General features: G+C 37.6%; 1 protein-coding gene across 3 annotated transcripts in view; it reads left to right on the top strand.

The window, feature by feature from the left end:
• Positions 1-291: 291 nt before the first annotated feature.
• LOC131044887 (uncharacterized) overlaps positions 292-27,633 on the top strand; it is a 43,174-nt gene continuing 15,832 nt past the window's right edge. For 2 of the 3 annotated variants that reach the window (XM_057978372.2, XM_057978381.2), the window contains exons 1-5: positions 292-787; positions 877-926; positions 2,060-2,123; positions 2,216-2,271; positions 2,419-2,499. In XM_057978372.2, the coding sequence (XP_057834355.1) occupies positions 394-787; positions 877-926; positions 2,060-2,123; positions 2,216-2,271; positions 2,419-2,499 (645 nt within the window). In that variant the 5' untranslated portion in view covers positions 292-393. The remainder of the gene's footprint in view (positions 788-876; positions 927-2,059; positions 2,124-2,215; positions 2,272-2,418; positions 2,500-27,633) is intronic. The other variant, XM_057978364.2, reaches the window with a different exon arrangement.

Genomic DNA, 27,633 nt, shown 5'->3' with positions numbered 1-27,633 from the left:
AGAAATCACCATCTTCTAAATTTAACGACTCTTTGAGTTTGTTGATATATAGGCGAAAGAGGGTAAGATATAGAAGGCACCCTTGCTTGATGGTGTTGAGCTGCATACCTACTTCCTTGCAAAATTACTCGTATAACGTATAAATGCCCTTGTAATACATGCGTAGATTAAATGATAAAAATTGATAAATTGCGAAATGACAGCATCCCCTGTTTGCATATTTTGCCATTATACGATTCAAAAAATAAAACATCAATCAATATAGAACTTTATATATATAGAAGAAGAAGAAGAAAGAGTCCACGAGGCTAAGAATTTTAACGTCCACGAGGCTTCACTATATATATAAAGTTGTCGCGTGGGGGTGGAGATTTGATTTTGGCCAATCAAGCCATGATTGCAGGTGTTTGTTGTGTGATGAGGCGGACTTGCCCTTGTTTGTATGTAAAGGGAAGCCAAGGCCAAGCCCCCCATGGCTTTAATAACCTGGAGAAGATAGTGAAGGCCAAACAGAAGGCATTGGAAGCAGAGCTTAGTCAAACAAGTGGTGGACAGCTGGAGGCGAGGCTCACCTCTGTGCAACCCAAGTCAAAACCATTTCTACTGTTGGAGCGTCTCGTCAATACCAGGCTCAAAGGATTCACTGCAATCATAGTGGAGGTGGAGGCGGAGGTGGCTTCAGATACCCTTCGTTGTAGTGAGTATGTCAACTGGGGAGCTGATGCCATTGCTATTGCTGCCAACATCGATGCAATTGCAATACCGCACATTCATCAACTCTCCGCAGGTGAGCGTCGAGGACATATGCACATTTCATATTAGTGACTAATAATTCTTGAGAGACGTAACGAAGTCGTTGTTTTTCATGGGTGACAGCATTATCGGTACCTATCATGGGTGCAGATTGGATTATTCATCCACTCCAGGTAATCTTATGCTATCATTCCCCTTTATCCAATCCCCTTCCCTGCAAAATTAGATTCGTCCCCTTCTCAATTTGAATATAGCAAGGGCTGCCAGTCACAATCTTCATTTGAACTTTCTGATTGGAAGCCTTCAAGTAGCATTGTGATGAAAGTCCCTCTAAATTGAAGATTGTCTGTTATGTAATTGAGAGAGTTTGGGCTTCTTTTGAGTATCAGTCTGGAGTGTGGACGATGTCTTTTTCATCGGAGTTGTACTCTGTAGTTGAAAATAACTGGGAGTGTCCATTAATTGATTGACAGTTTGCTCTCATGGTTCGTTATGAAGTGTGAAACTTTACCCCCACATTGACTTTGACGGACACTCTTTTTTGCAGGTCATCAACAACGACAAATACTACTTCTCACAGACATTCTCATATTTAGATTAGATAATTTTGAGCTACAAACTAACTAGAGTCGATGGCAGCGCTGATTAACAATACCTTCTAAAAAGCTGATGCATTATAGGGTAAGCAGGAAGATTGAAAATAGTTGCAGTAGCTGATATATGGTATAAGACCGAATGGAATTGGAACAAATAGTGTTAATATGAGGCTTATCATTTGAAATCTATTATGCTGATCATCTAAATTCGTTAGATTTATGTGATTTGTCGATAGGTGTGTAATGTAACTTCAAATTTCTATGCCAAGCAGAATCTCCTATGACGGGAATGGGGAAGCGTAGGAACACAAAAAGGGGTTTCTATAGGATTTCCTGAATTGTAGGATCAGTATTTGAATAGGAATTTTGTATGGATATGGGGACGGCGATTCATTCCTCCAGAGAATAACAAACGTTTGCTGTAACTTTTAACTCAACTGCCTGAAGTCTGCGCATAGTTATATCTGTAAAATGAAGATTTGTTAGCATGCGCCTTTAACATATGATTGACAAAAAAATAATCTTGGAGCATTTTACATAAAAAAAAATGACCTTGAATATGGTCTTTGGCTATCAAAGCCAAGCCTAGCATTTTAAATGTGCAGTAGAGAATTTTTTTAGATGTCCATCACCTCATTTCATTGTTTAATCCATTATGTGCTGCAAGGTTTTAGGGTGCTTTGAAATAGTAATAGTTATTTACAATGCAGATTGCTCAAACTGCTGAAGCTGGAGCCTCTGCTGTGAGACTGGTGTATGCAGTCCTCAAGAAAGGTAACGGGCCAAATCATTATTAACAATATTTTTGTTTTCATAGTGAATTTAACTATCCTAATGATATTGAACTGTCATCATTCCTTTCTCAGGGACAGCAGCTATTTTAAGATACACACAAGCTTTAGGACTGGATGCCATTGTTGAGGTTTGTTTTTTAAAGGTTGCATGTGTAGTGGGGAATTTGCCATGAAATTATGCTAAAGGTTCCTAGATTCTTTGCTAAATCTGCTTTTCTAATGTTTTTCTTTTCTACTGAGATTTTCATGCCAAAATTTCAAGTCTTTGGATGCAGGTCGTCAACCTTAAAGAGCTGGAAGAGATTGCAACATTAGGAGTTGCTACTTATGGCATCAATTTGTCTGTTGGACTTTCTGTAAATACTTTTTTCCAATCTTTAACCTTGCCTCACATTCAATCTGGAAGAAAGGAAAAGTCTTTTTTATTGTAAGATTTATGTTTCTATAATTTTAATGGAAGCAGTACTGCCATCTGTTTCTGTGTGCGAAGATTGAAAGATTTTGAACACCTATAGAAGAATGACAAATAATTGAAAACTAACGTATCATAGGTACGTAAGACCAGATTGCATCATGTGTTTTCTGTTAAGTCTGGTTCCTTCACTCCAATGAAACCATTAACTATATTTCAAGAATATGGAGGGCAATCTGGGAAAGGAGACTGGGAAAGATATACAATTCAAACCATAGTTACCAGAATCGGACTCAGCAGACTGATGTTGTACTCAGACTTGAATTTGGCAAAATAGAAATAACCATGAAACATAGATTTGTTTTAAGGATTCAAAGCTTTTTCTATGCACTATTCACTAAATCAATTTTAAAGACATAATCAACTATGAAATGGTAATTTGATGTATTAAACAAAGAGACGAAAGACTCCTTAAATAATAAAATACATAATGATGTTTCTATAAGAAACAATTGTGAACTTAATGCAGAAATAAAAACTAACTAAATAACAAAAATTAACTAAATGACCATTAATAATACATCAGTTACTTTAATACCCTCCCTTAATGGTCATCCTATCAACTACACCAAGTTGCCCCCTATATTTTACAAACTTGTCTGAGCCTAGAGACTTGTTGAGAATGTCTGCAGTCTAGTCCATTGTTGGAACATACTATGGTATTACAGTTCCATCTTCAACAAGTTGTCTAATGAAATGACAATGAAGCTCTACATGTTTGGTTCACTCATGGAAGATTGGATTCTTGGAAAGTTTCAGCACCCCTTGATTGTCACAAAACAAGGGTGAAAAACCTACTTGGGACATTTTCATGTCAGAAAGCATCCTTCATAGCCATACTACCTCACATGTTGCTTTGATAGTCCCTCGATACTCTGCTTCTGTCGAGGAAAGAGCTACTGCCTGCTGCTTCTTCCTGGTCCATGTGATTGCACCTGTACCAAGACTGAAGACATACCCAGAGGTAGGCTTCTTGTCATCAACAAAACCTGCCCAACCTGAGTCTGTGAAACCAATTAGCTGAGGATCTTTGCTTCTGCTGTATAGAATGCCAAAGTTAGGTGTTCCTTTCACATATCTCAGTATACGCTTTATTGCAACCCAATTTTACTTTATGGGTTGTCATAAAACGAAATATTTAGCTTACAGCATAACTAAGATCAGGTCTAGTGGCTGTAAGGTAGATAAGGCTGCCAACTAGTTGCCTGAAAGCTGACTCATTCAACACAAGCAAATCTAATTTGGCTGATTGTTTCAGCCCTTTCTCCATAGGTGTAGATGAAGGTTTGCAATCTTGCATCCTGAACTTATCCAACAAACTCCTAACATACTTCGACTAAGAAATAAAAATGTGGCCACTTGTCTTCCAAACCTCTACACCGAGACAATAATGCAGAAGTCTTAAATCTGTTATATCAAACACCTAACACAAGTTCTATTTGATTTGCTCAAGCAAGTGTTTTCCACTACTAGTATTGATGATATCATCGACATAGATGACAAGAAAAATGATGTCATTACCAACACTCTTGACATACAAGTTGGGATTTGAAGGACTTCTTTGAAAGCCCTGTTCAACCAAATATTGATCAATATTGATGTACCATGCCATGGGGGCTTGCTTGAGGCCATAAAGAGTCGTCACCGATCTGCATACTTGGTGCTCTTTTCCTGCAACCTTGAAACCCTAAGGCTGCATCATGTAGATCTCTTCCTCCAAATCACCATTGAGGAAGGCACTCTTCACGTCCATTTGATAGACTTTCCAGCTAGACTGTACTGCAATGGTTAGAACCAATCGGATGGTGCTCAACCCAAGAATAGAAACACCTGATTCATCCCAAGAATCTCTAATTGGTTTCAATGATGTGTCTACAAAATTCTTCTCTCTTGCCAATAAGGTGGTGCGCACCTTTCCATACCTAGAACTTGTGAAAATAGAAGGTGCATTATTGATTGCCATCACCATCTCCCACCAATATGGTGATCTTACCAAGTTAAAAGGAAGACCATTGGCATACAGGCAACATGCAATTTTTTGTTTTGCAATATCTCTTGATTCCATTTTAAATACTTTGCCTAATGGGCCTCTTTTATGAGACTTCACGATTTTCCTCTAATAACCCCTCTTTGGACATTGGATTAAATAAATACGATAATTAAAACATTTATAAATTAACATTTAATGATATTGGAAAATCGTCTCATTTATGAGACTTCACGATTTTCCTCTAATATATGATTATTAATGTTTATTATTTGTTATGATTATTATTATTATTGTTTTATTTTAATGTAATGTTCATAATTCAATTATTAATATTATATTAACTATTAAAGAAGTTTTACCATAAAATACTATTAAAACATAAAATAGATATATTGAATATATTACACTTACCATATAACGTGCTATTTAATAAATATAAAATATAACATAAATTGTCAAAATACATTATAATTATTATTTGGAATAATATCGTATTAATATGATACCATAAATAGAACCAATATTAATATACAATACGAATTTCTTATAATATATCAATACCTTATAAATCAACGCTAAACCTGGACTATATTACAAGGGGCGTATTGCACCGGGCAATCGCATTGTATGTCAATCCCTTATATAAAAAACAAAAATCCAAGAATATAAATATCATAACACTACATATATTGATCACTTATTGTTTATAGAAATAAACAATAATAGAGTTTGCTTACCACTGAATATTGAACAACCGAGTGATACCGTAGATGAAGCAACCTATTTATATAGTAGTAAGGAAATAAGATATTACGGAAATCCTTTGTAAGATACGGCTACCACAATTCAATTACGGGTTTCCTTGCTACGTGGTCGGTGAAGACAAGAGCTCCCATGGCACTCATAAAGTTTCGTATGGAAAGCACCGAAGTTTGGATAGTAATCGGGACAAACCATTAAGGGTAATAAAATCCTACATAAGTGATACTCAATAATATGGACAGCAATATCATATGCGGCATCAACTCAGTACACCCAAATATCTAAGAAGAACGATTATAAGCACTATAAATGAAAGTATCGATCAAGGCATTCTATATGGGAGATCAATACAATTGGATACGATGACAATATAATTAATGAAGACGTTAACCTCAATACAAGAGGTGGCAGTCTGAACAAAGGTAACTTATGTGGATATCCATGAAGCATTTACTCTCCAATCGAAGCTTACGTATCACCATGCTATGGATAAACGACTTAAACCTACATATATCAATTAGAGAGGACAATATCGGATAGCCATTGCCTTCATAAGGGAGTGATCACAATCAGGAATCGATAACGAGATTGAATATTAATATGCAATGGAATAATATACCCATTTATAAAGCCATACGATGAAGCACTTGCAGAAGCAATTAAGATTGATAAATCAGCCAACACTGATTGGATATGTTTTAGATAAAGCATCAATTAATAGAGGCAGTGAATCTACATAAGCAAATTAATCAATATTCATTAACTGGTCAAAGGAGAACAAGAACGATTAATGCAAGGAGAGCTACGATTTTATAGGACATCGTTGGAGAATTATTTAAAGGAGTCGATAAAGTCACAATTACATAAACCAGTGATTATCCTAATTGGGTTGTTAGTTGTCTAATGAGCAATATTTATAAGTGAAGATGTGGCAGCGATTAAAGAGGTGATAAAATAAATCACTAGTATGATCAATGTAGTTATGAAGAGGTGCGGACCAATTATGGAGAGAAGAGACATGTCTCTCAAAATGTATCCCCTCCCATTGCACAAAGATATAAGATAAAGTTCGTTCACAGTCCATCAAGGATAAAATCAGTCGATCTTTGATTCTCTTATCCATTTTGGATTCGCTCTTCCAAGAGTAGTTGCCTTTGGCATTGCGGTGGCAGAAGGAGCATCTCTATCTCTTCTTTTTTATCCTCGGTGGAATTTATCTATCGTTTTCTAATCCAATCAGATTGTTCTTCAAAAAGCCTTTACCGGAATCAAGTTTGGAAGAGCTCGAAGTGAGGAAGGCCAAAGGCCCATAATCAGGGAGGTCATTTGCGACACTTGAAGTCGTAGAATAGATGGGAATATGCAGTGATCTTTATGAGGAAGAAGACACCATACATAATAATCAATATGCTTGGCAATAAGGAATTAGAAGCTCCCCTTGATACAAATTCCGCAAGATAAGTTCTATCTTTAAAACTACTCTTACTATTATAAATTAAACATTATAATAAAATCTCTTTAGAATTGATGAATTTATATTTTATAATTCTCACATTGAGTTAGAATTGTTGACTCAGGACTAAACCAAGGTAAGTCGCTAACGGGGACATTACAAACTTGTGAAAATAGAAGGTGCATTATTGATTGCCATCACCATCTCCCACCAATATGGTGATCTTACCAAGTTAAAAGGAAGACCATTGGCATACAGGCAACATGCAATTTTTTGTTTTGCAATATCTCTTGATTCCATTTTAAATACTTTGCCTAATGGGCCTCTTTTGCGGGAAATAAAAGGAATTTCTACTTCATCTTGCATAGTGGGTATCTCCAAGAAAGGATGATGGGAGGCCTTTTCTGGTAGTATATGATCTTTAGGTAAAGTCATTGGTGTTTTGCTTGCAGATGGATTAGCTCTTAGTTTTTCTCTTGCTATAGCTTGATTAGTGTCTTCTTGTTCTCTAACAAATCTTGCTATTTGTGTTGCATACAACCCTTGTTGATCTGGCCCTACACACATTTTAAAACCCTTTCCTAGTAGGGCCACAAAAGTGAAGTCTCACTCGATAATACAAGCACCCCTAATTGGTTTTACCAAAATTGCAATTCCATTCATTTCCCCCACCTCCTGGAAGTTGTTGAGGCATCGTAGTATAATTCCATCAAGGAGATCCTTTATCAACTTTAAATTTTTGATTTTGAGTCTTGTAACCCCAGCCCACTGAACTTGAACTTGTTGCCATTTTTTTTTTGCTATTATAAGAAATTAAACATTTCTAAATTAGAAAAAAATTTAAAAAATGCAAGATTACACATTGTAAAAGCTAATGGAAATATGAAAAAACAATAAAAAATAGTAGAACTTGTTTATCCTTTTCAAAAAAAAAAAAACTAGAAAAAATTCGTTAAAAGATCAAAGAATAGGGATAAATGCTTACCTTAGATGTTTGAATCTCCTTTGTGCAAGCTCTCCCGCTTTGTCAAGCACTCCACGAACGATTTCTTTTGAAAATAATCACTTGCCCTTCAAAATGCCAAAATGAAAGCAAAAGAGAATGAATGAGCAAATGAAATTGTTTTAGGTTTCAAATGTGTTGAAGGGGGGCGGATTAGGGTTTTTTAGTAAAAAAAGGCCAAAAAATATTTATTTTTATTGTTTTAAGGTCACTTTTAAGTGACTTAACCCGGCTGGCGCACTTAGGTTTGCTCGGGTGCGCCCCAAGGGCCTCGGGTTCTCTGTGGGTTCGCAAACACGGACCCATAGAGAACCCAGGGCCTTTGGGGTGCACCCGGATCGAACCCGCTACGAGCCTAGGTGCGAATCTGGACCTAGGCGGACCTAGTTCGGGCACAAGCACTAGGATACACAAACCTGGTATCTCAGTTCCAAACTGATCCAGATTTGTTAGAAACCCTTAAATGCCTCCAAAAGATGATTTTGCAGTCTTCAAACAAAAAAAGTACCTCACAAATTCCCACATGCCAATACCCAAGTTGGGAGCTATCTGCAAAGGGCGACTTGGGTTGGAAAAATAAATACCATACCAAAACCCACATATTATCAGTGTTCCACGGGGACATGTCTCCCCAAAAAACCAAGCGTTTCCAAGACGGGGACGTTTCTTGGACGGGGAGATGCGTCCAAAATGTCTCTCTGCCGCCCCTCCATCGCCTCCACGTCTCCCAGCCACGGAAGAGATGTTTCTTCCGTCTCAGTGCACGGGAGAGACGCCTCTCCTAAAAGAGACGCCACAAAGAGACGTTTGGATGTCTCTTGGATGCCTAGACGTCCCTCGACAAGGAAAGAGACGCCCAGGCATCTCCCGTGGCTGCAAGGAAAAAAGGTGTTTTTAAACTTAAAAAAACATATTTTTGCCTTGGTAAATGTAACCCTAAAATGATACAAAGTTCATAAAAGAGACATCTAGTCTCATTTCAATCATTTGCAACAACAAAAAGCTTAAAACATTTTATTTCCTCTAGCTTGGAAACCAGGGAGGTGGACTGCAAGTTGAATCAGCAAGCTTGGAAGAGAATTAGAGGAAGCTTCTTCGTTCTTGCTTCAAGATCCAAGGTAGGAATTTGCCATTCTTAATTCCTTAAAAATAAAATTTGTTAATGGGTCGAATGTTTTGATTCAAGAACCAAATTGCAGCCATTATTAACAAAAAAATTTAGAAAACAAATCTTAGAAACTAAAATTCTTTTGTTTGCTTGAAGTTGAATCTTAATAATCAACATCATTATTAACACTCAATTTCAAGCAAACAAATAATTTAAATCTAGTTTTACAAACATTTCTATGTTCTTTGGAAAATTAAAAAAATAGTTTGCTTGAAAATTTTTTTTTTTTTTTTTAAACATTGTTTGTTGCAACATCATTATCATTGTCAAAATGAGCTCTAACACCATGAGTGAAGATGAAGATGTTGAGATTCATAGTGAAAATGAATCATCCGATGAACCTAGCACAAAAGAAGTGGGGGCAAGTCAAACTGAAACAAGTTCTATTGGGAGTGGAGATTTCAATTGCCCTTTTGAAATCCTCAAAAAATGATCCAAGGGTCCCTTTGATCCAAAATCACCCTTAAAACAATTTGTATCTAAGGTGCCAACACAACTTGGGACAGCTGGGGGCACCAGAAAGTGGAAGTGCAACTTGTGTAATCTTGAATGGTTTGGCAACATTACTAGAACTAATGCTCATTTCCTTCTTGTTCAAGGCAAAGGTGTAGGAGATGCCAGAAGGTGAATAAAAACTTGAAATATAGGGCTGAAATGTTAAAGTTATGGGGCTGCAATGAAGATGATATGCCTATGTCATGTACTTTGCCACATAGTAGTAGGGCTTATTAGGTTTCTGTAGTTTCTTCTTCTAGTTTGCAAACTCAAAGGCCACCAATTCCATCCAGTTCAGGGGCATCAGAGGCTAGGGGTAAACGTAAGATAGCTAGTTCATCGTCACAACCATTGGCTGATAATTTCAATGTGCAAGCAAAAGATGAGGCAGATGATGCTATTGTCAAAATCTTCTTTGCCAATGGCATTCCATTCCACGTGACCTGCTCTCCTTATTATAAGGAAGCTGTGGCAAAGATAATAAGGGTAGGACCATCATATGTGCCACCCGGTGAGACTAAATTGAGGACAACAATCTTGGATCAAAACTATTCCAAGATTAATATTTTGATGGAGAAGATGAAGAGAACTTGGGTCACAAGTGGTTGCAGCATAGTCATGGATGGGTGGACAGACATTAGGCATCGTCCACTCATCAATGTCATGGTTACATCTACAACCGTATTTCCTTAGGCTATTGATTGTTCAGGGCATACCAAAGATGCTCATTTTCACTTCCAGATCCTCAAGGATGCTATAGAGGAGGTTGGGCCACAAAATGTGGTGCAAGTAGTGACAGATGCAACCCATGAGTGTAAAGCAGTAGGGAAGATGATTGTGGCAGCGTGTAGACATATTTGGTGGACTCCTTGTTGTGTGCATGCCATGAATAATGCACTCAAGGACATGGGTAAAATCCAATGGATCAAATCAACTGTTAGTGATGCTAGAGATGTGCAGATGTTTATCTGCAACCATCATACTTCACATGCACTCTTAAGGACCTTCTCCAAGAAGGAATTTCTAAAACTTGTAGAGACTCGGTATGCATCATACTTTATTCTCTTGGAGAGGATGCTTGAGTTGTAAGAACCATTGCAACTAATGGTTATGACAACAAAATGGAATAGGTGGCCTGAGTCGAAGACACAAAAGGGGTTGAGGGTGAAGGAGGTGGTGAAGAATGATCTCTTTTGGATGGATGCCAAATATATTGTCTCCATCATTGCTCCAGTCTTCACAGTTATTAGATTTGGGGATTCTAATGCACCTTCCCTAGGAGAGGTGTATGAGTGCATTGATTCTATGTTTGGTCAAATGAAGGCTGTTGTGCGAGAGAAGGACCCTACATTGCAATTCTACAATGAGCATATTCAGCCTATCATTCATCGTAGATGGGAGAAGCTCAACATTCCCTTACACATGGCTGCCTATGCATTGAACCCAAAGTGGTATGTGCCAAGGCCAGGTAGAGTTACACCTATAGAGGATCTTGAGGTGAAAGACGGTTTCATTAGTGCTGTTGTCCTCATTTTTGGATTCTCAAAAATGTGACAACCCCTATAAATTTGTCTAAAAAGTGTCATTTTTGTCTCCAAGGCATGTTTTACGAGGTACAAAACTCACATTTGATAGTGTCAAATCATTGGGGGGTGTCTTTGCCATCATTGTCCAAGTTTTGGTGAGTTTTGGTCTTCCTTTTCCTAGCTTTCTGTGCAATTTCGGGTTTCAGAATAGTCACTGCAGGTTGAAGATTTTACTCTATGGCATGCTTCCTGAGGCAGAATTTTGCTTCGCCCTTGGACTAGCTTAATCCTCAGTCCATCCTCGAACCACGTTTCAAATTTCATCGCATTTTGGGTTTGTTTGCTATGTCTTTCCTTCAATTTCGGGTTTTTTCTCCCTGACTGCAAATGGGAAATTTTCTTTGAATTGCAAGTTTTAATGATTTTCTTTGTTTTAGTCTTTGTTGGGAATTTATTGGCTAATTACAAGTGCACTTTATTGAAAAAAGAACTTGTAACTTACTTTTTATTTCCCCCTTGATGCTTTTTGGCTTTTTAAGTCATAATAGGGATTTTTTGGATAAGTTACAAGTTAATTTTAAATTGCATATTTAAAAATCACTTGTAATTCTTTTCTAAAACCCCTATTTTAATGTCTTTTGCTTGTAATAGCGATTTTAAACCCCTATTACATGTGTTAAGTTATTAAAACTTGTTGTAGGGATTTTATTTTCCCTTTACAAGTTATTTATAACTTGCATATCTCTCTCCAAAACCCAATTTTGCTTAGAAATGGAATAAAGTGACAATTTTAAACTTGCTATTGTGCCCAAAAAACCCAATTTTCTCCATAAAATGTAAATTGAGGAATTTTAAACTTGCAATTGGATTTCTAAAACCCGATTTTGCCTTGTTGAGAGAAAAGTAACATTTTAAACTTGTAATATGGGAATTAAAATCCTATTACATGTAAAATGAAACTTGTTGTTCTTTCCCAAAAACCCGACCAGCAATATTGGAGGATTTTGTTGACAATTTCCACCGATTTTTGTGGAGAAATCTTGGGAGGAGAAAGGTGTTTAGGTTTCCTTACTATTTCCATGCATTTTGAAACTCTTCTCATGCCATTTGGTGGATTTGTTTGCTGATTTGAAGGCGTTTTAACAGCAAAAAACGTCTTTGAAAATGCCATGTTTTACTTCTTCAAATGCCACGAATCATACCTCTCCTAAGTCGTTTTGGCTTCTTTCATCTAGGCATGGAGGGTGAAGTTATTATTTGACCAATTCTTCATGCTTTTGGAAGGCGTTTTGCTGCCCAGGGCGTTGTGGTAAAAACGTGGCTAGGGTTTTGGAATACGGTTAATCTCTATTTAAGAGTTTTCCTTCCTTCTTTCAAAGATTGATCATCTTTTTGAAGAGGCATTTCAGTTTGAAGCAAGGTGTGATTTCTTTTCTTTTCTTGTTTTCTTGTCTTCTTGTTTTTCCTTTCTAGTTGTAAATTTGTGTATATGTTGGTTTTGCCCCCAAAAATCGGTTTTGTGAGAGAGATTTTCCCCTTTGATAGCAATTTGTGAATTGCATTGTTCTTCCCCATTTTCCCTCTTTACTTGTATTCGGAATTTTAAATCCCGATTACAAGTTGGATGAAAAAAATTGTTCTTCCCTTATGGTTATAAGAATTTAACCATCTTTTGTTGAAATTTCAAGTTGCAAAGATGAAAAATACCCATCTTTTCAAAATCGGGTTTTTAGAACCGGATTACATGTGGAAAGTTCTTCCCATTTTCTTGAAGACAACATTCTCAAAATCCTTCCATTTTCATCCATATTCATTGCCATCATCTGTACATACCTTTCCCACCATTTCATCCACTCATTTCACACCTTCATTCATTTTCCCCATTTAAAGTCTACCTGCAGTTAGCCATCCAGAACCTGAAATTGGTCCAAAATGCACTCAAAAAACAGTTGAAAATGAGTTTTAAAGGTCCAATTACAAGTGCAAACTTGTAGTTACCCATTACACATATGAAGTTGCATGTTTGTTCTCCACAATTGCATGTTAATGCTTTTGTTTATCCCACACATGTAATGCAGTTTCCAAAACCCGAAATTCACTTGTGAGCCCATTTTTGCATCAATTTATCTCTTCCCTTGTCAGTCCGGTTTGCACACACGATCTACCAAATCAATGGATTAAGACATGGGCCTTATTTTGTAAGTAGATTTCAAGAATGGAGGATGATACAAAGAAGAGATACAACAACAATTCATGGTTGAGAGCTATTGGTAATAGAGGTTAAAAATCCCTATTACAAGCAAAAGACATTAAAATAGGGGTTTTTCAAAAGAATTACAAGTAAACTTTTAACTTATCCAAAAAATCCCTATTATAACTTAAATAACCAAAAAACAACAAGGGGGAAATAAAAAGCAAATTACAAGTTCTTATTTTTCAATAAAGTGCACTTGTAATTAGCCGAAAATTTCCCTACAAAGACCAAAACAAAGGAAAATCATTAAAACTTGCAATTCAAGGAAAATTTCCCACCTGCAGTCAGGGAGAAAAAACGCGAAATTGAAGGAAAGACATAGCAAACAAACCCAGAATGTGACGAAATTTGAAACGTAGTTCGAGGATGGATTGAGGATTAAGCCAGTCCAAGGATTAGGCGAAATTCCACCTCGGGAAGCGTGCCACAGTGTAATTTTTTCATTTTTTGACAAAAATTCCATGTAATGGTCCTTCATTTTTGAAAACAAAAATGAGGACAACAACTGGCTCTGACTGGGGAATTCTTTCATTTATCCTTCAAGATTGTGAAAGAATAGAAACCAAATCTCTAAGTGCCTTCCTCTTATCCATTGGGTCACAGAGTCAATCAACGCAAAAAACAAACAACCAAAAGACAAAAAAAATAAACAAGAAAAAGACATTATTTACAAGAAGTTACCTTGAACCTTCATTCAAAGTAATGCTTCAAATGCTAGCCATTATAGGGCAGCGCAAATGGTGTACCATCATGATAAGCCAAGATAAAACTATCTTCTCCAGCAATACGGTGAACAATGAAGGGTCCTCGCCAAAGAGAATCAAATTTGCCATGTAAACCTTTCGGTTCCCTTCACTTATCCCAAAGCAACACACGATCACCAACTTGGAATCCTCTTTGCTTTGCTTTTTTATCAAAAAGGACTTTGACTTGTTGTTGATGCTGAGCAATCCGGTCCACCACTTTTGTTCTTTGCTCTTTCAACTGAGAAAGATACATGATCCTCTTGTCTAAAGCATTCTCAAAAGTTTGATCTTCAATTGCTTTAGCCAACTTAAGAGCAGGAAGTTCCAAAGTGACGGGTATTTCTGTATTGATCCCATAAAGAAGCTGAAATGGTGACATACCAATAGCCCTTTTGGGTGTAATTCTGTCTGCCCATAAAGCATCAAAAAGAGCCTTATGCCAAGACCTTTGATTTTCTTCCACAAGCTTGCGAATAATGGTATTTTTGTTACTTGATTCCGCCTGACCATTACCTTGGGGGTAATAATCGAATGAATGAGTTAAACAAAATATTATATTCAAAGCAAAATTGTGAAATTTCAGAGGAAGAAAAGGTGGCTGCATTATTAGTCACGATCTTGAATGGAACACCAAATCTGGAAATAATATTTTCCTTGAGGAATCTGCACACTATCTTAGAAGTAGCGTTCTTTACTGGTATTGCTTCCACCCACTTGGTGAAATAATCTGTAGCAGTAAGAACATACGAATGACTTGCACTTGAAGAAGGATTGATCACACCAATGAAATCAATGCCCCATTGCCGGGAAGGTTCTTCAACAATCACCGGTTTCAATGGTAATGCTGCAAGTTTTTGTTCGCCCACAAACTGCTGACAATGTATACATTTACGCACCCATCTAAAAGCATCTTGAAAAAGCGTAGGCCAATAATACTTAGCTCTCAAAATTTTATGAGCAGTCACTGGTGCAGAAAAATGACCACCACAAGCCTTGTCATGGAAAGATTCCAACAATTTGACTTGTTGTGCTTTGTCAACACAACGAAGGAAAGTACCGTCAATTGCTCTTTTGTACAAACCAGTATCCCATAATACAAAGTTCGCAGCTTTCAACTTGATACTCCTCTTTTCATTGAATGACAAATGCTGTGGACATTCACCATAAGTAAAGAAAAATGCTATATTAGAGTACCATTCATTAGTAGTACTGACAAACAACATCTTGGGAAGATCTTCAGAATCATCCAATTCTTGCTCCTCTGGAATCCCTTCCACTATTAGCTGACAAAGCCCTCTTCCTTGAACAAGCTTTGTAGGCCCAATCTCCAAATCATACTCTTGGATGTTAACAATCCAATTTCTTCTTTTTGTACCAAATTCCTGTTGTGTTAAGATAGACTTGACTGATGTATTAGGAACTAACACAACGGTATGAGAATTCAGGATGTAAAAACGAGAATTCTTGACTGCTTGAACAACCGCATAGGCATTCTTCTCAATAGAGGAATACTTGAGTTCATGAGATTTAAAGGACAACTCATGAAAGCAATAGGAGATTCAATCTCTTTTGAATTCTTCTGCATCAAAATAGCCGACATAGTATGCTCGGAAGCATAACTATACATGATGAACTCCTTGGTGTAGTTGGGACATACCAATACAGGTGCATGAGCAATTGCATCTTTGATATCTTTGAATGCAACTTTTCCTTCTGAATTCCAATGGAAGGTAGTCTTTCCTTTCATCATATCCACGATATGACGAGTCTTTTCTGCAAAGTCAGGAATGAATCTTCGCAGAAAATTTACTTTACCAAAGAAAGAATGAACAACGGTCTTATTGGACGACAGAGGAAGAGTTTGAATAGATTTAACCCTTTCAGGATCAACTTTTAGCCCTTCCTTGGAAACAATATGACCAAGGAGTTTTCCCTCAGTCACCCCAAAAACTGACTTCTTGGGATTAAGGGAGATGCCATGCTTGCGACATCTTTTAAGTGAAAAAGATGATTCTCACGGTCTTTAGAAAAAACAGTAAGATCATCAAGATACACTACAATATATCTTCCCAGAGTACCACGGAAAGCCAAGTCCATAGCTCGTTGGAAAGTAGCTCCTGCATTGATCAACCCAAAAGGCATTCTGCGGTAGGCAAATGTACCCCATGGAGTAGTAAATGCAGTCTTATGCTGATCAGATTCACTAACCTCAATCTGATTGTATCCCGAAAATCCATCTAACATAGATAGCATTTCAGAACTTGTCACTGTTTGCAAAACTTGATCCATGATTGGCAATGGATAATTATCCTTGAGTGACAATTGATTAAGATTTCTGAAATCAACACAAATACGTATTTCTCCATTCTTCTTACGCATCGGCACTATATTTGCCAACCATGTTGAATGATGGATGGGAAAGATAATCCGAGCATCAAGCATCTTTTGAATCTCAGAAAGAATGGTACCTGAAATTTTTGGATTATATTGGCGCTACTTTTGTCTAAAGGGAATTGCACCAAGTTTTAGGGGAATGTCATGCTGCACTTCCTTGGGTTGAAAGGATTTTAGATCATCGTATGAATATGCCAAGACATCATGGTATTGGCACAAAAGCCGAATAAACTGATCTATTTCATCCGAAGTGCAGTTATTGCCAATATTGACAAATTTGAGGTCTTCATCTGAGCCAATATTATATTTCTCATATCCCATAGGAGAATCAACACTTTCTTGTTGCCGCCTGTTGATATAACGATCATGTTGATCGAAAAGTTTTTCAAGAGAAACCAACCCCTTGGGAATCTTATTTCCTTTCAGTTGAAGAATGTTTTCATCCGATTCGGATGATGTTTTAGACATTGAATCTGATGACGAAGAAGTAGGAGGATTACTTCCTTCGAAGTATAGGTTGTTGAAACCATCTTCTGCTTGCAGGAAGTTATTAATCTGCTTATCATCATTGAAGATCTGCCAATGATCCCAATTGTCAGGCACACTAGGCCTGCAGATTAACTCAATAATGTATTTATCTTGACCAAAGTCAAGATGGGGAATTAACAAAGTAGCTGAAACAACAAGGGAATCAGCCCTATCATTGTACTCACGAGGCACAACTGAGATGCTAAAAGCATCGAAATCTTCAATATTTTCCCATACCAAATTACGGTAATGCTTGAGTCTATCATTTCTAGTTTGATATATACTCCTTACTTGACAAACTACTAATTCTGCATCACCCTGGGCGTGAAGATTTCTAATTCCTCTTTACAATGCAACGCTCATTCCTAACAAAAGTGACTCATATTCAGCCGTATTGTTGGTATTAGCGAATTGCAGTTTGAAGGAATAAGGGAAGATCTCTCCCTTAGGAGATATGAGAACTACGCCAGCTCCGGATCCATTTGTAGCACAGCTACCATCAAACTCAAGAGTCCACACATCATTTGAACTGTTGTTTTCATTGGAAAGATTAGTGCTAGCTTCATCCGAAACGGATGCATTATGAAAAGAAAAGTTGTCATCTTCTTCCATATGAGAAGATGGACTCTCATATATTGTAGGAGAAGAGTGAAACTCTTCTTGTTGAGAAGGTAGTGGAATACTTTCATCAACAACAAGAGATGAAACTTCTTCAACCATAATATATGAACTTGAAGACCCACCTTCCGATTCTTGGTCTTGCTCAACATTAGCGAATTTTTCATTTGCTGAAAGTAGTGAAATGTCGGAGCTTCTAGAAGGACAATCTTCAACAAATTCTGAGATTTCATCTATATGAAGATAATAATTCCCGAAACCCGAAGTTTCAGAAATAATCTGAGCATGGGGATCATTGGACTTGACAAACATGTACTTGGTTTCTCTTTCAGGAACTAACTTCTGCTCAATACCTTTGACAGGTATTCTTGCTTCAGTCATATCCATGTTGAGTTCACCTCCAACATCCTTGCAAAAATTACGGCCAAGTAACATTCCATATGACATAGGAACGTCGGCTATCAAAACAGTCATCTTTATTTTATTATCTGGAAAAGCTACAAATGCAAATTGAGCATCTTTGATTTGCCCAATAAGAGGCACTTGTTTGTTTTCCATGGAATAACAATGACCAAAAGTTTTGGTCAAGGTCAGCCCCAAAGCTTGAGCAACTTTAGCGGGCATGACGTTATCGGAAGCACCAGAATCCAAGACACAATTGCTCAATTGAAAACCATTGATCAACAGGGAAATGTAAAAAGGTTCTATTTTTCCTTTGGTAGTAGATGGAATGGTCACCAAATGATTGGGCAAATTCTTAGGTTCTTGAGGGGTAGTATTTTCAAGTATAGGATGAGTTTCCTTACTTTTAACAAAGTTAGCTAACCTATCAAATTGATCAGGATTAGCTTGTAAGTATTCAACTTTGGACATTTGAATCTTGGTCTTCCTAGCATGATCAATAATGTCGAAAGCTTGAAATGAACCAGCTAGAGAGGGATAAACATTGTCCAATTGTGGTTTGGGGTTAGGCATACTGGGCTTGGGATCAGTAGAAGAAGCAAAAGGAGGATTGTTGTTACTTGACTTTTTGCTGCATCCTTTGGAATGTAGGGCAACAGTGTTCCCCTTTTAGCAATAGTAACAGGTGATTGTAAATCACTTGCAACTTTTGCAGCTTCATCTTGTTGAGCCAACCAAGTCTGGGATCTTGTCATCACAGCAAATGCTTGACCATGAGTCCTTTCAGCAGCAACAGAGTCATCATAGTGCATATAGCGTATAGTAGAGTCGCCAGTTACATCTTCTTCTTCTTGTTGAGGAAGAGCAATTTCATCAGACTGATAATCAAATTAAGAAGACTCATTTTGATCCGTCTCATAATAACCAACTACTGCCTTTGAAGGAGGTGGTTCAAGCGCAAGCCTCTCGGGAGGAGGTAACTTGGGTTGATTCTTAGCAGCAACAATAGGATACGTCCGTCTTGGGATATCCTTGTATGGTGTAGGGTAGGAATTTTGAGATGCTTCTTTAAAGCAAGAAGTTCATTTGCCAATTTCTGCACCATTGGGTCGGTAGAACCAGAAGATGAACTCTCCATATGTGAACCTCCTTTGGACCGATTAGAATCCTTTTTTATTTTACCAGCTAGGATCAAATCATCTTCGATTTCAGTAGCCATTGATTGAGCAACGACTAAATCAGCGGGAGAGGCTCGCCTCAAGAAGAAAATAACCTCGGGCAACTGAGTATTAATGAAAAAGCACTTGAGATTCTCAGAAGTAGGTTGAGAATTGATAGGAATTCTATTTGCTAATTTGTTGAACTTAGCAATGAATTCACGCATGCCTTCATGGGTATCCTTCTTCATTTGGGTCAATTGGGCCAGCAAGGCGTGTTCATCTTCCGCGGGCTTGAAACGTTCTTCAAACTTGTCTCTCAATGAGTTCCAAGAAACAATTGAACTAGCAGCAAGATTGAAAAACCAATTAGCTGCAATACCTTGAAGAGTTTCTACGAACAAACGAACAACAACATCTTGATGTTCTACTCCAAGAACACCACATGCCATATAGAAAGACTTGACATGCTCATCAGAATGTTGCTTTCCATCTCCATAGAACTTGGGAAGATTTTTCCGGGAACCTTGTGGAAGTGGATGGAGAGGTGGGGTTAGGGCCAAAGGACCAACAGCTACTCCCCACAGACCGGGAGGAGGAGGTGGAGATGGATTAGCCATACTAGATGATGAAGATATCAACGGTTTGAAAAAGAAAGGGGAATTTTCACTTGTGATGGACATCTTTTTCCTTGAAGGAGGGTAACTTGTGGTTCATGAAAGGGAGGATGTACTAGTAAGCAAATGGAACCTAGCTCGTTCAGCAGGAGATATTTCTTCAGGATGTTCACCTCTCCTTCGACGAACGTAAACACGCAAACCTTTCAGCTTAGAGAAATTAAAATATTTCCAAGCTCTTATCAGCAGGAAACCCAAGAAAAGTTATTCCTTCTTTGTTGAAATCGGCAAGACACTAGTCTTCAAACGAAAGCTTGAGGCTTCCGAATGCGTTTGTGTCCCCAACAGAGTCGCCAAAAAATTGTTGGTTACTCGGATGGGCCAATCAAATTTATACCAGAGATTCTAAGACATAATTAACAAAGTATTTCAAATCTCTCTTTCTCCAATAGAGTCGCCAAAAAACTGTTGTTTGAAAATTTTGTACACTTGGGGAAATATACAAAATTGTGGTTTCAACCACAGCGTGTGAATTAAGGGAAGGTTCCCCCTATCTAACTACAACTTTGAAAATAAAATAGGATGGGACAACGATCTTTCTTCTTCTTTCAAGAAAGACAATATCCTTTTCTCTTCACAGAAAAGTGATAGCGATTTGATATAAATTAGTAATAACAACTTTCGAAATGAAATGAGAGAAAGGAAATGAAGTTTCCTGAAAGCTCAAAGACTTCCGTCACTTCCTTCGGGACGAGACTTCAATATCAAGCTCAAAGGATTGATTATATGAAGTCCTATCTACCCTTTTCTATACTAATGCTATCAAGAACAAATTATAACAACCTAAAGACTACAATATCTTATTCTTTTCTACATAAAACAGTGGGAAGTAGTATAAGCTCAAAGACTCACAGCTATTTCTCACAAAATCTGCTCCTAAATTCTCTTAAGAATAAGTGCAAGTACAAAGACGTACAACTCCTCTCAAAAGAATATTTATTCTATATTATATTAACCTCAAATACTTGCAACACAAAGACTCCAAATCAAATGCAATTAAGCGCTTTAAGAAACACTTGCAAGAAAGAAAATATAGAACACAAACTCAAGAATGTAGCACAAAGACTCAAAGCTTGAACAATTTCCTTCTATTCCTTCAATTCTTGAATTTACACATGAAAGCTCAAAGACTTCTTTGCTGTAAATTTGACAGAGTTTTTGCTTGCTTTCAAAAAGATGAAAATTACAATAGACCCTTCAAGTATTTATAGAAGAGGAGCCTTGAGAAAAAGGTGAGAGGATCCTAACTAACTTGAGAAATTCTCTCAACCACCAAGACTTATTCAATAACTAACTATGACTTATTCCAACTACAGTCCTAACTGAACACAACTTGTAGTTGCCTTACATGTAATTACAAAAGTGCAAGTAAAGACTTAACTTGCAATTTACAAAAGGTTTTTACATGTAACTCGTCAAAAGAAAAACTACAACTAAAAGATTACAAATTTGGAAAAATACAACTAAGTGTTGAAAAACACTTAAGCTGCAGCGCATGGAGACATGAATCCTTCAAACTTCTGGATGATCATTCGTAGTTCATCGGGATCCGGTTCATGGGTGTTCTTTGCAACAACCATGGTCTTCACAATGGTATCATGGCATCGGAGGAGCATAGAGTTGTTCTTCTCCAAGATGGGCTGAATTTCATGCAAAAAGATTTGGTGTTTCATCAAAATTTGAATTGAAGCAGCTGAGAATTGTTCGCTTCTCCATTCATCATGAATCCTCATCTGTAAATCTGCAAGAACTTCTTCTTCTGGTATCAGCTCTCCATCCTAACTTATTATGTTGCAAAAGGCCTTTTCACAATGAGAAACAATATCTTGGAAAACTTCACCCCGTAATCTCATTGCATCATCAATCTCCTCAATGAGGGATTTAAGAACAAGGGCCTTATTTTCCAGAAGCTCTTCAAATTCCAAGTACGTGACCCTGGAAGGGATAATGGCATGCTCCTGTAGAATACTCAACTGTTGTTGGGGCATGGTGCGCTAGATTGTCAAACTACCTTCAACACTTTTCAGATTCTTCTTAAAAATGTCGGAGGTATGACATAATTTCTCTTCAATAGTCTCCAACTTAGATGTCACCTGAAAAATGTCTTTCAGCACTTGTGCACGTAGATCATGAAGCTGATCAACCCAGGAATCCAATGCTTGTATTTTCTGAGCAGCCCTTTCAACTCCACGAATTGATTATCGTGCCTCGGTAGAACTTGAAGGATTACTCACTTCAGCAGTATGTTTTGTGATTTTACGAACAGCTGCAACAAGTTGTCGGTTGTCCTCTTCTAGCTTGTCTTTCTTAGCTAAAAGTTCATCACACCGCTGTACTAGTGAAGCTACAAAAAACTGAGCATCATGTTTAATCACCTCATGCGTTTGCTTACCCAATCTTGTAACTTTGTAATCAGCAGCTGACATCTCTTCAAGTGGCTTATTTGCAAGGGGTTCAACAATTTCAGCTACCTTCATCTTGTTGCTGTCAACAGTTACTATGGAGATAGTCTTGGCCTTTATAGCAACCTTGAGTCTAGACTGTATAAGTTGTTGATAATCAAAGGCATCAAGTGAGATTTCTTGCTTCTTCCTTTTTGGGGTAAAAGAACTAAGCCACGGAGGTAAAGTCATCAACTCTCCTTCAGTAACAGTTGCAAGAAAAAGAGAAGCAGTTTCTGTTTGAACAACTGTGGTCATCCTAGGAGGAGTGTCTGTTTGGATGGCGACCATGGTTTGCTCAGTGACCAATGGGCATGAAGATTGCCTCATAAATTCTTCAAAGCCAGAAGTGGAGGTATCAATCTTTGACAGCTGGATACATGCAGGAGTATCTACAAGAACTTCCAGCACACTCTCTTGTTGATGATCAGGGGGCGGCTCGTATGTTGAAATATGAACGACATTCTGAGGAGACTCTTCCACCATTATGTCAGGAGGAGAAAGGGGCGTCTCAATGGAAACTGAGGGAGGGATCTCATGAGGTGAGTTCGAAGGTGGAGACTTAGGAGCATCATCAAATTGCTGCCCTTCTTCTGGATTATTAAGATCGATCACCTGAACATGAAACTGTGACTTTTCCTTCCCACGAACTGTCGCCTCCTCAGTAGGAAGCACTACTGCCCAACTAACTCGCAATTTGATCCTGGTGCCAGAAGATCATGCGCCTTCCTTGTTGTCCACCTGAATCTCAGACTTATGTCCAAGAGGCCCCGTAGAATCATCTTCTTTCCCAACCTTGATTTTGATGAGTCTAACACTATTACTTTTCAGCCAAGCGTTGGTGTTAGCCAAGATAGGCTGAAATCTCTCAAGAATGGATATGCACTCCTTGTGTGACCATTGGATTAAAGGAAGTGGAGCTTCCTCAACCTTTCGTGAAATATATTTAGGATCAAGTACATGCCCATCGTCAATCATCCCTTGTGGAATATCCACCAAGTTCAAATCAACAACTTGCTCAACAGTAAGCCTGTAGTAATCCATCTTTAGAATTTCCACATCTGTATGGAGATCTACCCAGATATCCTCAATACGATGCATGTGCACAAAGGATTTTTAATCTTTTCCTTCATACCCCGGTAATCAAAATCAGCGCTGGACTCAAACCTTTTGAGCTTAATTTCCTGCATCTCAGTCTCCATAGCCTTGGCTTTGACGGATGTGACAAGAGAATACCAGCCAGTTTTCAATGGGTTTATTGTAGAAATCCCCATTCCAACCTTATGTCTGACAGACTGATGAGTATGGACAACCATGATCTATCTTCCCAACTCCATAAGATTGATCTTATCCGTTGGGTATCTAGGGAGCATGTATGGCTGCCCACTATAGCATCCGACTCTCATATAGGTAAAGGTCGGGAATTGAAGAAACAAGCATCCATACTCATTCACTCTTTCCCATGCCTCATCTGATACCCTTTTGTTCTTCAGAGTTCTGTCAAACTAACACATGAAGTAACCGAAGAATGCATCTTGAACTCTTCTGAAATGCAATCTGCTGGGTCTCAAAGGTAGCTGATCATAGTATTCCCATACCAGTATAAGTGAGCGGTCACCCTTGGTAGAAAGACCAGGGAAAGGTTTGAGTGACGCTGCCAAATACACTGAGTATGAATTCATATAGAAAGTCATGGTTGAAGGGACTGCTGCAAGTTGTTCGCACAAGGCATCGCTGATGACCTTTCCCCATGATATATGATGGGACTGCCTTATGAACATGACGAACTGGTACATCCAGGGCTCAAAAACATTAGAATGTTCAAGACCCATTATCCTGTTGAGGAGAGTAATGATGTCCCCAATCTCCCATTTGAAGTCACAACGGTATAACTTAGCCCACCTTGAGAAGGCGGCTCGTGGCTCATGAATCCACCTGTTAATATGACATTTACAGTCCTTTTCCCTTTTTACATAGTACTCAGTTGCACTATCTTTGGAGATTTCCATATAAACAGGTGCATGTGGTATTCTGAAGACTTTCTCAATTGTGTCTGCGTCAAGGTGGATTATTGCTTCACCATCATCATTTTTAATGGTTCTTGTCTCTTTTTCAAAGTGATGGGCGCAAGCGAGAACAAATTTAGGTTCTAGGGCAGCCATTGGAAAAGAAGATGCGTGATGGATATGGCTGTCCAACAATCGCTGCATTTTGCTATCCTACGGATCCTCCACCCTCTTGACAAATTCTGACATGTGCACATGCCCTATCTCTGTATTTTTTATGCAATCCAAAGGAGAAGAGACTTGAGAAGGTGAAACCTCATTTTGGTACTTATCATATTTATACTTCATCTTCTTTGGAATTGGAGATGACGACAAATCTGACATTGAAGGACAACCTGGTATACTGCGATGAAGACTTAAAAGTCTGAAGGCAAAATCATAATCAGCTGCAACTAATATTTTTCCTTCTTCAAATGGGAAGAATTCCAACCCTTGCACTTCACGATTTTGTGAGAGAAGGGAAATAAATGGGAAATGCTAGGAATCTTGACTTTGACCAATTTCGGATCTTGGGGAAAATTTAGAAGTATACAAGTTTGGGAAGAATGCACATGCAATCGGATTTTTAAAACCCGAATGCAAGTATACTTGTAAAATGGTAAATGGAGAAATGGGTGAAAAATGGGAATTAGACTTGCGGGAAATGACGTAAACGGAAAGTACGAATATAGGCATTATGGGTGGATAAAAATGGAAAGATTTTGGGAATGACATTTTCATGAAAATGGGAAGAAATTTGAACATGCAATCCAGTTTTAAAAACCCGATTTTGGAAGGATGGGCATTTTTCATCTTTGCAACTTGGAATTTCAACAAAAGATGGTTACAAATTTTTCACTGTAAGGGAAGAACAATGATTTTCATCCAACTTGTAATCGGGATTTAAAATCCCGAATACAAGTAAAGAGGGAAAATGGGGAAGATCAATGCAATTCAAAAATTGCTTATCAAGGGGGAAAATCTCTCTCACAAAACCGATTTTTGGGGAAAAAACAACATATTTACAAATTTACAACTAAAAAGGAAAATAAGAAAATAAGAAAATGAAACAAGAAAAGGAAAGAAATCATACCTTGCTCCAATCTGAAAATGCTTCTTCAACAAGATGATTAATCTCTGAATGAAGAAAACAATCCCATAAATAAGCAATGAATGAACTCCCAAAACCCTTGCCACGTTTTGAAAAATGTTATTTGCAGCAAATCGTGGCACCAAATGCAAGTAAAATGGCCCAAGAAGGGGTCAAATCTTCTTTAAACTTCAACGCCTTACCTTAGCAAGCAAAAACGACTTAGGAGGTTGGAGATTCGTGGCAACTTGTGAGAGAAAATCGCGGTTTTGGTAAAAACGTGTTTGCATATTTAACACAAAAAAACCAGCAATCCGAAACCCTAGAATGATGTGATATGTGTTGGCAAATGCATGAGAATAGGGGAAGAATCCTAAACGCCTTGCATCTCCAACAAATCTCCACAAAAATTGCTTTGAAATCTTGAACAAATCCATTTTTCTTGGCTGGTCGGGTTTTGGAGAAAGATGAACAAGTTCGAAATTGCATGCAAAGTAGAAAATCGGGTTTTATTTCCCATATAACAAGTTTTAATTGTCCCTTTTATCTCAACAAGGCAAAATCGGGTTTTGAAAATGAAATTACAAGTTCAAAATTCCCCAAAATGCACTTTATAGAGAAAATCGGGTTTTTTGGGCAAAATAGCAAGTTTTAAATGTCACTTTATTTCATTTCTAGGCAAAATTGGGTTTTGGAGAGAGATGTGCAAGTTACATTTTACTTGTAAATGGAAAATAAAATCCCTACAACAAGTTATAATAACTTGCACATATGTAATAGAGGTTAAAAATCCCTATTACAAGCAAAAGACATTAAAATAGGGGTTTTTCAAAAGAATTACAAGTAAACTTGTAACTTATCCAAAAAATCCCTATTATAACTTAAATAACCAAAAAGCAACAAGGGGGAAATAAAAAGCAAATTACAAGTTCTTATTTTTCAATAAAGTGCACTTGTAATTAGCCAAAAATTTCCCTACAAAGACCAAAACAAAGGAAAATCATTTAAACTTGCAATTCTAGGAAAATTTCCCACCTGCAGTCAAGGAGAAAAAACCCGAAATTGAAGGAAAGACATAGCAAATCTTTTTGTTTTAGATTTTTTTTAGGACAAAGCTTCTTTTTCCTTTAAACTTGGTGCTCCATTGACATGGGTTTTTGTAAAACCTAAAAGCTTTTCTTATTTTATAAAACAGATCTATAGGTTATCATACTCAGGTTTGTTGTTTTGATTGAAGTTTTAATTTACAGCCAAGGCTAATCCTTTTGAGTGCAAAATTTACTTACCATGGTCTGAAAATTTTACATGATATTGGAGCATGTTGACTAAAATTTTATAGCTCTCTGTGTATCTCTGGAGTGTGCTTTTACTTGTGAGAGGGAGTTGTTGGATGATATTTTGCCCTTGCTTCAGTGATTGAAGTGGTTCAGACTTGTGAGAGGTTGTAGGGAGTGATCTCGTTAGTAGTCCAATGATTGTGGTGTTGATTCACACCAATCATAGGCTGCTAAGCTGAATTATTCTTAGCTGATATGTTTGGTTTCAGCATGTTTTAAAAGCAATACTCTGCTTACTCTCAGTTTCAAAGAGTGTGACTGTCTAGAGGGTGCTTCCAGGTTTCCAACTTTACACCTTGGAAGTACAAATTGCAAATATTACTAGAAGTTAATCTTTGGATGTTTGTGGAAACTAAGGTTGCACCTCCTATTGATCTTATTGAGCCAAGGTGAAGCAAATCATCCTAGATTCGGTGAAGGACCATTTGATCCCTCACATCATAGAGAAGAAGACAACAAAGGAAATGTATAATGCCCTGATCACTATGTATCAAGGTGCGAACATTTCCTACAAGATGTTGATATAGAACAAGCTTATTGCTACACACATGATTGATACAAATCACAAACACAATGGTTACTTAACTTATGAAGATCATTTAACGTCAACATCTGCTCATTGCAATAGGGGTGAAAGTAGATGATGATGAGTTGATGCCCATAGCTTTAGATGGGTTCTCCTCATCTTGTGACCCATTTGTATGAGGTGTCTATGATTGTGAGAAGATACACTTTGGTATTATTTTATCTAGGAGACTAGTGTAGAGATTGTTTAGTCAATATGAAATATAATCAAAACCAAGCCCTTGTTAGGAAGATTATGAGGAAAGGTGGTAAGAAAGGAGGACTCGAGAAGGATTAGAAGGGAGAGGACTCAAATTCTTCTCAATAGGGGACGGAATACTTTAGCCATATCAAGTGTTTCAAATGCC

Source organism: Cryptomeria japonica, chromosome 3 (assembly GCF_030272615.1).
Source record: "Cryptomeria japonica chromosome 3, Sugi_1.0, whole genome shotgun sequence".
NCBI classification, from domain to species: domain Eukaryota; kingdom Viridiplantae; phylum Streptophyta; class Pinopsida; order Cupressales; family Cupressaceae; genus Cryptomeria; species Cryptomeria japonica.
Note: the sequence above shows the minus strand (reverse complement) of the source record. Positions and strands in the feature narration are given on the sequence as shown.